Source organism: Adiantum capillus-veneris, chromosome 28 (assembly GCF_014529385.1).
Source record: "Adiantum capillus-veneris isolate H3 chromosome 28, ASM1452938v2, whole genome shotgun sequence".
Lineage (NCBI taxonomy): Eukaryota > Viridiplantae > Streptophyta > Polypodiopsida > Polypodiales > Pteridaceae > Adiantum > Adiantum capillus-veneris.
In genome coordinates this window covers 43,750,700-43,759,802 of record NC_140958.1, presented here as the reverse complement: position 1 = coordinate 43,759,802, position 9,103 = coordinate 43,750,700, and the positions used below count along the sequence as shown (strand labels likewise).

The 9,103-nt window shown below is 41.9% G+C and overlaps 1 protein-coding gene across 1 annotated transcript; it reads left to right on the top strand.

The window, feature by feature from the left end:
* The first annotated feature begins 804 nt into the window (after nucleotides 1–804).
* LOC147420347 (protein SHOU4-like) lies at nucleotides 805–6,322 on the top strand. The gene is made up of 4 exons (XM_086504120.1): nucleotides 805–2,039; nucleotides 4,649–4,804; nucleotides 5,264–5,475; nucleotides 5,636–6,322. The coding sequence occupies exons 1-4, from the start codon at nucleotides 1,179–1,181 to the stop codon at nucleotides 5,826–5,828; spliced, it is 1,422 nt and encodes a 473-aa protein (XP_086360246.1). The 5' UTR covers nucleotides 805–1,178; the 3' UTR covers nucleotides 5,829–6,322.
* The last annotated feature ends 2,781 nt before the right edge of the window (nucleotides 6,323–9,103 follow it).

Here is a 9,103-nt window from a genome sequence, read left to right as displayed (position 1 = left end):
CTCTATTGAGGGGGCTCTAGCATGCTTGCTCCACCCCAATATATGTATATGGGGGAAGCATCGTCATGCGTATTGTTGACCATGTTTGGCCTGCTTAACTCATGCCCACCTTGGGGAGCAAGGCAATAATCCTCCACGACCATCTTCATTAATAGCGAAAGCACACTAAGAATTGTGTGGAACCCAATGTTGCATGATTTTAAGAAAGTTCCATATCTTGTGGACGTATCTTTGTCTAGGCACAATGTACTTGCACACTACATAAAAGATTCATGTTCACATGGACTCCCAAGCTTCTTGTTCTTGGGCAATGCATGCATATGTGCTTGCTTCCTTGCAACTTTAACCCTAGACCAACATAAATCTGGCCAGAATCACAATGTACAATCATATTGCCTTACTCTCCGAATAGGAAAACGTCCTAAAATGGCACCACCGCTACCAAAAAAGTTGATGAGAGATGTCAAAGACAGATATAATCGACATTTGAGCAATAAAGGGAGGTCTCCCAACCTTCTCACGAAAGAGCTAGAGTTTCATGTGACAAGTGGAGTATTGTAGGAGTGAGAGAAGGCACTCCTTCTCAATGGAAACTTTCTCAACAAACTGATAGGTGAGGTGTGGTATGGTAGGGGTGAGAGATGGCAAGAGAAGGTACTCCTTTTGATTGATTGCTCAATGATATGTTGCAAGCTGAGGTGTGACATGGGCCTTAACTCAAGTATGAAAATGCCACCAATTTAGAATATGCAAGCTTGGTTGCACATGGCAATCCTCAAAAAGGTGTGCTTCTTATGTGGGATGATTCATGAGTGCTTAACTCAAACAAATTCTCTAGTGTAAAGTAGAAGTATACAAGGAGCGTAGAGAGAGAGAGAGAGCAGCGTGCGCTACTGTGGTTGAGATTGGGAGCAAGGAGGATAGAAGGCCGTGAGAGGAAGCGGGGAGGAGTCGCTGTGCTGTCCTGACATAGCCATACATCCTTCTGTAAGCTCTTCATTAGCTCAATCTTAGCTGCAGAAACCCTCATCATCGCAATGGGCAAGGCACATTGTGTTCAACTATTTCCCCCACCCATTTGCATGCTTCAATGTAGCCCGATCTGTGCAGAGAAGTCTCGAATCCTCGGCAGATTTTAGCTCCAAGCTCAACTCTAACCCTAATCTGCTCGTCTTGCCATGGGAAGTAATAGAGTTCTCTCCCATCAGCTCAGCAATGGCCTCTACGTGTCGGGCGCTCCTGACCAGTACAAAGAGAGACAACCCACCATGACATCCACAGCAATGCCGTACACAGGAGGCGATATAAAGAAGTCAGGTGAGCTTGGCAAAATGTTCGACATTTCTGTTGAGGCTCCAAAGTCTAAGAAGTCAGGGCCAATTCATGGGGGTGCAGCCCGAGCAGGTTCCTTTAGAGGACCTTCCTCGAACTCTGGACCCCTCTCAGGTAATATTATTCCCCCTCAAGCTGCCATGGGAGCAAGACAGAGTTCTAACTCAGGTCCTTTGTCAAAGAATGGCGATTCAGCAAACGCTAACTTGCACCAAAATCCGAAATCAGCAAAGACCTCTGGACCCCTATCAAGGCAAAATTCAGGCCCTTTGGCACCAAATCTCCCTGCGACAGGCCTTATCACATCTGGACCCATCTCATCTGGTCCTCTTTCTGCATCAGGTGGAGCTTCAAGAAAGTATTCTGGTCCAATTGACGGGGGAGTACCCGCCCGGCATGCAAATAATCAGGCTGTTAGCAAACTTGCCGTAGATCACAGCTACTCCTTCAGCAGAAATTTCCCTAGGATCATCTTGTGGACAGTAGTGCCGCTTTTTATAATCGGTTTTGTTGCCGGTGGTTTTATTCTTGGGGCAGTTCAGAATGCAGTCTTGCTGATTGTTGTTGGAATCCTTTTTGGTATGGTGTTGCTGTTGCTTACTTGGAACACTTGCATTGGACAAGGTGCTGTCACTGGGTTTGTGGCAAGCTACCCAGACCTTGGATTGAATCAAGCAAAGGATGGCCAATACGTGAAGATTACTGGTGTAAGTCTTTCATGCCATAACTTTTAGATTAATAGTGCAACTTCATTCGTGGGTAGATTTACATGGATGGTTTGCATATTGTTGCAATAAGTGACATCCACAAGTGTTGACTTTGCTGTAAAATTTGTAATTGCCCTTTTTTCCTCTATCTATGATGGCTGATTTAAGCTTTAATTTTTGCAAAAAAGAGCAGGAGTACAGAGTGAGGTCGCAGAAAAGTCCAAATACTATGTCATTATGCATTGCTTGCTGGCCCTGGGTTTAAAGTAATTGCAATTGCAAATTTTATGGGTAAAGATAGGAGGTGAGAAAATGACAAAAATTTGGAGGAAATCACTAATCACTTTTTGTCCGAGCTGAACAGCGTGGATAATTTTTGAGTTTGTATGGAAAATGTTTTTTTCGGGCATGGTTTGACATTATGATTGAAGGGAGCAAACCACAAAGAGAAATTTAAGAACTGGGGGACTTTCGTAAAGCATTTTTGAGCCATCATGGTCATTCATGATTGGTTGCTATAATGCAAACAACTTGTAGAGGGCACAGGTACTATCATGATGTTCTAATTGCATTACAATTTCTACCAACAAGAAGACAAAGGCATAGTGACTGCAGGGGATGTTTTTCTGGGAATTCATTCTACACATGGTCTGAATGGGGATAAAGTATCATGGACATGCATTAACCATGGCCTGTTTCATACAAAAAGTGTGTATGTGTGTCTTGGGTAGAGGCTGGAGCTGTTTATATGATTGAATGGGAAAAAGTTGCCATCTGGGATTCAAATATCTTATGGAACATTTTGAATCGTGGTCAGTTATTGCCCTGGCTTTAATGTGTTTAGTGTAGTAAAGGCCTCGTTTTTTTTTGGTGGCAATAGCAAAAAAATACTGTACGTATGACATAGAAATTATTAATATTTAGCTTCCTTTTTATCTGTTCCTACTGTTTTAGCAGTGGAGATTCTTGTGTAGTTATCTGTTTCTCACCTCTGATTCTAACTAATAACTTACATTTGGTTTTGACGAGAATACAAGAAAGTGTCTGGCTGTTAGGAAACTAGGTTGTCATAGTTGTCTTGGACTAGTGCTGAAGTCTAGAGACGAGCACCATAAAGCAAGGGCAGCAGACACACAGACTTTGTCTTGTGGGAGTTGGTGGTGTTTTTTCAAAGATACTAAGTTCACCTACCTGGACAATTACTAGCTTGAAATAAGCTAATTGTCTTACAGTGGCCTTGAGCTAGTCATTCTTACTATTTCTTTTGTGGTATGTATGCCCCATCAACTACCTCATTTTTGTGTGATTTTTCCCATTTTATGCTTCTTTTAGTGCTAGGCTTCATTATGGCTGAGTCTGCCCTTGATCTCGGGAGTTTCTGTCATGACTCCAGAGATCTTAGCCATTATTGGGCACTGACGATGTTAGTGGGGATGTTGTGGTATTTAGTCAACACTATGCATGATGGAGCTGATGGTTATATTGTCTTGTGGATGACTACAACGAGTCTATACCTCACACTCCGTGAATCTTGGCTTATCCTGGATTCATCTAGGTATATCATTCTGACTGTTTCAAATTGTTCTCTCCTAAATACCATGCTCATGCCAGTCTTGATAGACAGCGGTAATTGGTCGATTATCAAGTACAACCCTGATCTATGTATTCAAATTTGCTCATATGCATGCATATGTGTGTTGCGTGCGCATGTATGAGGTTTGTGTGGGATCATCATTGATATTTAGTTCTACACCATTACTACACCATTGCTACATCATTGATATTTAGTTCTACACCATTACTAGCCACTGATGGTGTTTGTCAGCTTGTAGTATTTGTGAATACTCTGCATAACAGGGGTGATGATTATACTGGTCGTGAGGGTATTTGGGTGGTAGAGACACATGTATGCATACATTTACATGCATAGTATGTACATGTGTGTGTGTGTGTGTGTGTGTTTTGATGAAGGCGAGTTTAGAGCCTTACTAGTCAGCTCCAGAAGTCTTTTAGTAGAGCAAGGGATTAGTCAGAAGATCAGATTTTTGGATCTGGAAATTTGGGGCTGGCCTTGGAAGCATCATTTGGAATCTTTAACACTAAATTTGAGTGGAACTGGGGCTTTAGGCAAGACACATGTTCATGAATCTATCCGTTGCTGTTTTGTTTGTATTTGGAGTTGGGGATCAAGGAAGTAGGCAGTAATGAGGTGGTTATGTAATTGTTTTTTATTATTGTCCCAGTTCTCTTTTTCTTTTTTGGATCCAAAAAGTTTCAAAACTTAGTTTATGCGGTCAAAAAACACACAAAACAAGCTACTGCTTCGCCCTTGGAATTAGACTCTAGAGGATGTATCATGTGGTGAAGACGGAGCAGTGTGTATAGTAAACGAAGTTACGTTGGTAGCTAAAGCAGTGTGAATAGTAAATCAGTTGAAAACTTGGTCCTGATTTTAAGGTAAGCTTTTTGCATTGCAAAAATGGTGCCATTTGAGAAGCTCCTAAAGGAAGTGAGGTTTAAAGAGACCTCTGTGTTTGTCTCTTCCACGTTTAGGTTTGAATTTTTCTGGAAGAAGTATTTAGACTTGCCTTTTGTGACTTGGCTTTCAGATAGTCACATGTGGGAGCATACCCCTCGAGTCGTCTTATCAGAGAGTAAATAGGTGTGTCTATACATCATCTGGACTTCATGAGTACAGAAGCTTCAAAGCAAAGCCTGCACGCCCAAAGCATCGAGTGTTTACATGGGGATTGAGGCACCTGGAGGTAGCTATATTACTCATGTGAATTTGAATCTACACGTGTGTGTGTGTGTGTATATATAGATATGGGTGTTTGTATGTATGTGTATGTGTGTGCGCGTGCGCGTGTGTATATATAGATATGGCTGCATGTATGTCATAGTTACAGGGAATGGCCGTTTTCAGGTCCCCGTTCCCATCCTAATTTCCCGTTCCGGATCCGCATTCCGTGTTTCAGACGTGAGTATCTGAAACAGTGAATGGCATTTCATTGTTCCCTGTTCCCCGTTCCGAGTAACTATGATGTATGTGTGTGTGTGTGTTGTGGTCTATGGTATATAAGTGCTCTATGATGCATGTATGCATGTATGTATATGTGCGTGTGTGTGTTTTACAAAAAAAAAAAGTGTGTTGTGGTCTATGGTATTTAAGGTGCTCTGTTGAATTTGCACTCATAAAAAGCAGCTCCTTTTTTTTATTACAGCGTCATGTGGTGGACTTCTATATATCAGATTACCAGTCTGGACTGAGGGCCCTTGTGAAAGCTGGTTATGGGGCAACTGTGTCAGCTTATGTAGAGGAAAACACCATTTTGGAAGTAAGTGAGAAGAACCGGGACCTCCCTTCTAATTTTGTCAGATGGCTTGCGGAGCGGAATCTCTCCAGCGATGACCGGGTGATGAGACTTAAAGAAGGGTATGTACCACTGTGGCTTCTAATTTTCCATCTGGCTTTTTGCCTCTACATTGTATACAACCCCATAATTAGTAGGAGCTTGACCGAGGGTGTGAGAAAAACTGTCCTTGCGCAAAGAAGCAATTTTGACAACTCTTGTTGTCTATGAATGATGTGCCAGATACATCAAAGAAGGAAGCACAGTAACAGTTATGGGTGTCGTCCAGAGGACAGACAACGTGCTCATGATCGTACCACCTTCGGAACCTGTTTCAACAGGCTGTCAATGGAGGAGATTCTTGTTGCCTGCCAATCTAGAAGGAATTGTGCTGATAAGCCAGGACAACTCGAGGGCAGATGTCATACCTGTCTGATGAGCAGAGACAGCTATGAATATAATTCCTGCTGCTGCATCTGAAGCATTGCTCGGGTCCGACCTTATTCAAATGGTTAGCTGTGTGTTTTGACGCGTTGCTGAAAGTGGGTGATCTAAACGGAGCTTGGTGGTGGGCAGGGGCATGCTACTGGTTGTTGCCCTGCATAATAACATTCAGCAGGCTTTCTCACCCTCAAGGTCTTCTTCACATTTTGGAATGGACTGTACCTTATCATCAAAAGACGGCAGAGGTCAGAAGCCGGAAAGGCTGCAACAAAAGCGCCCACATTTGGAAATGTAATTTTACTGATTACATCTACTTTTTTCTTTTGAGTTTTCTGGCACAAGAGAGGAGGAACATGTTTTCGCAGTCCCATGAGGGGCATGCAAAGTGGCTTGCTATATGTTTTGTATGATTATTGGAGTTAAGCAACAGGTTTGTTTGATCTTTTCTCTGTTATATGAATGGATGAAATGGTGTATTTTCGAGCATTGTCAATATTGCAGCTTATATAGTGTTGCTTGTTTTTTGTCAAACTTTGATGCATCTGTTTTAGCTGATGGTTTAGAGCCTCATATACTTGAGGAGGAAAGCATTGTTGCGTACTTACAGATTTTTGTATCCTTACTATGTGCCTACATGTGCTAGCACTCTCAAGAGAAGAGAGCAAATCAAGATGGGAGACCGGTGATTCAAGGTGTTAGTTGTTAACTTAAGAGAAGGACCTCTCAATAAAAAGCAATTTGTAACCGGTTTAGTTAAGGGGCAGGAAGACCTTGGCACATCGACAATTAGTTGTAAAGGTTTGGTTTTCACATAGGCCTTCCAAAATGGAGGCCCATTTAAATAATAAGGCCCTAGTCCCATAGGCCACAAGTTAGTGGGTGGGCCAACTTTTTAAATTCCACATGGAGACAAAAGGTAAACTTGTGATTGTAGGTGGGAAGGTTTGGTTAACTTGCACTAGCAGATCACTCCTCATCTGGAGGGCCTTCGGTCCTCCACATTGGAGGCGCCTCTAAGATGTGCATCACATCTAATGATGCATTATGGAAGGTGTATGAGAATGCACTTTCTTATTTGGAAAGCCCTATAGAACCATTGCTATTGGGTGTATATGACTACCATCTAGAAGTAAGATAATCGATGAGCACCAAGTACAATAGCTTACGCATATCATTAGTTTTTTCTCCCTACCTCACTTCTTGGATCCTTCTGTCAGGTCCAAGCCCATGGGAACTTCCCTTATGGTAGATAGATAGACACCACTCCTTTATTTTTGGCACATGCAAACTGGAGTGCTCACTCTTGATCAATAATAGTTTTTTCTCCCTACCTCACTTCATAGACTCTTCTGTTAGGTCCAAGCCCGTGGGAGCTTCCCTTGTGGTAGATAGAGAGACACCACTCGTTTATTTTTGGTGCATGCAAATTGGAGTGCTCACTCTTGATCAGTATAATATATGTGTGTGTGTGTGTGTGAGAGAGAGAAAGGTTCATCATCATATATTAATAGCATTGGCTCTTTCTTCTACTTGCAAGGTTCTTCTTCACACTCTCTCCTCTCATAACCTACACTCACCAAGACCCACCATAGCCTTTCATTGCCCTACACTTTCAAGATCATAAATCTCCCACACTTTCCTTATAAATACTAGAACATGCTTGTATTTTGTCAAAATGTGCAATCAAAGATGGGAGTATGTCAAGAAGAGGAAGGAACGGGCAGGGGGGGGGGGGGGGGGGGGGGGGGGGAGAGAGAGAGAGAGAGAGAGAGAGAGGATAAGAGAAGACGATCTTTGCAACAATACCTCTATTCAAGAGGGATAACTAGAGAGAATGACCTAGTGTTTACTTTAATGCACTCCGAACCACAAACATATATGAGATCAAAGTGTGCAATCAAAGATGGGAGCATGTCGCGGGGGGGGGGGGGGGGGGGGGGGGGGGGGGGGGACAATCTTTGCAATAGTATCTCTATTCAAGAGGGATAACTAGAGAGAATGACCCAATGTTTACTTTGATGCACTCCGAACCACAAACTTATATGAGAGGTAACTAGTTGCCTAATTTTCATAAATTTGCTACCATGATATGCTACCAATGTGTGTGAACAAACCTAGGACCATCATGACACTGTTTTCCCTCACTTTGGGAGTTTTTTCTCTCATGACTTATTTATATGTTCATAGCCATGAAGCAAAACTTATCTTGATACTTGCACACTAAGTAGCACTACTTCTTGTGCTGTGTATCCTTGAGCATATCCTTCTTCTCCAGGCTTTGTGTGCATACTCTTGCAACCCTAAAACAATTCATGTCAAAGCAAACTTTGGCGTCTTGAGCAACATCCTCAGTTTCCTCCTATCTCACTTTCTTAGCGTGACATAACCTTTAGTGTCATTTCAACTTGTGTTTCCACTATAGGGAACGCAAGTAGACATTTTTGTCCTTTTGTGTTGTTTTATTGACAATGCTCTCCTACTTGCTACTCCCAGCTTTTAGCCATAACTAGGCTCTCATACAATGTAAATAGATATAGAAGGATAGAGCTTGAGCTCTTGCAACAAGCACACAATAGAGTTGGAGGCTGAAAGCCGCTTCTTTTGCTAGTCTATTCAAAATGAAGACGAGGACTACAAAACATAGGTGAAAAATGTAACATAATGCAAGGCAATATACAACATTCAATGTGAAGCTGCTAGTGAATGAGTAAAAAAAGGGGCTAACACTCTCGGTGGATAGACCACGTGGGTGAAGTCCAACTTTAGTACCATTGGAAATAATCTTTGTGTTCACCGCCTAACTCCAGTGACAAATGTAGTTATCCACACGCACAATGTATTGAACTTATCTCAATGTTCTCAAAGAAAGAAAGCGAACCACTCTTACCTCACTACCGCAACACGATAAACTCAACATTTAAGAGTTTATTAATCTCCTATTTCTTCTTCAATAAAAAGGTCTTATTATATGTGTAAGGTCTTTGCTTTTCAAGCTCGGCATCCTCCTTGAGCGGATTTTTCTATAATGAGAAACTTTCTTGTGTCTTGAAGAAGTATTAGCATTGTGCTTACCACACTTTCTTTCCACTTTTGACTTGTGTGCACGTACTTAACTTGACCACAAAAAGCATTAACTTTTTCTTCCATCCACAAATCTCTTTTTTGTCACAAGTAGTGCATTTAGATTTGTTTGCACATTAATTTGTATTCTTGTGTTTTTTCTTTTACTTGTGCATGTGTAAACCTTGCACCTTGTCATTGTCTCTT

Excerpts from the sequence above, each read along its gene's own strand:
- LOC147420347 (XM_086504120.1), top strand. The coding sequence starts at position 1,179 with ATGGGAAGTAATAGAGTTCTCTCCCATCAGCTCAGCAATGGCCTCTAC. Across the intron at positions 2,040-4,648 it reads AATACGTGAAGATTACTGGT|ATAGTCACATGTGGGAGCAT; the intron begins GTAAGTCTTTCA and ends CTTGGCTTTCAG. Across the intron at positions 4,805-5,263 it reads GGGGATTGAGGCACCTGGAG|CGTCATGTGGTGGACTTCTA; the intron begins GTAGCTATATTA and ends TTTTTATTACAG.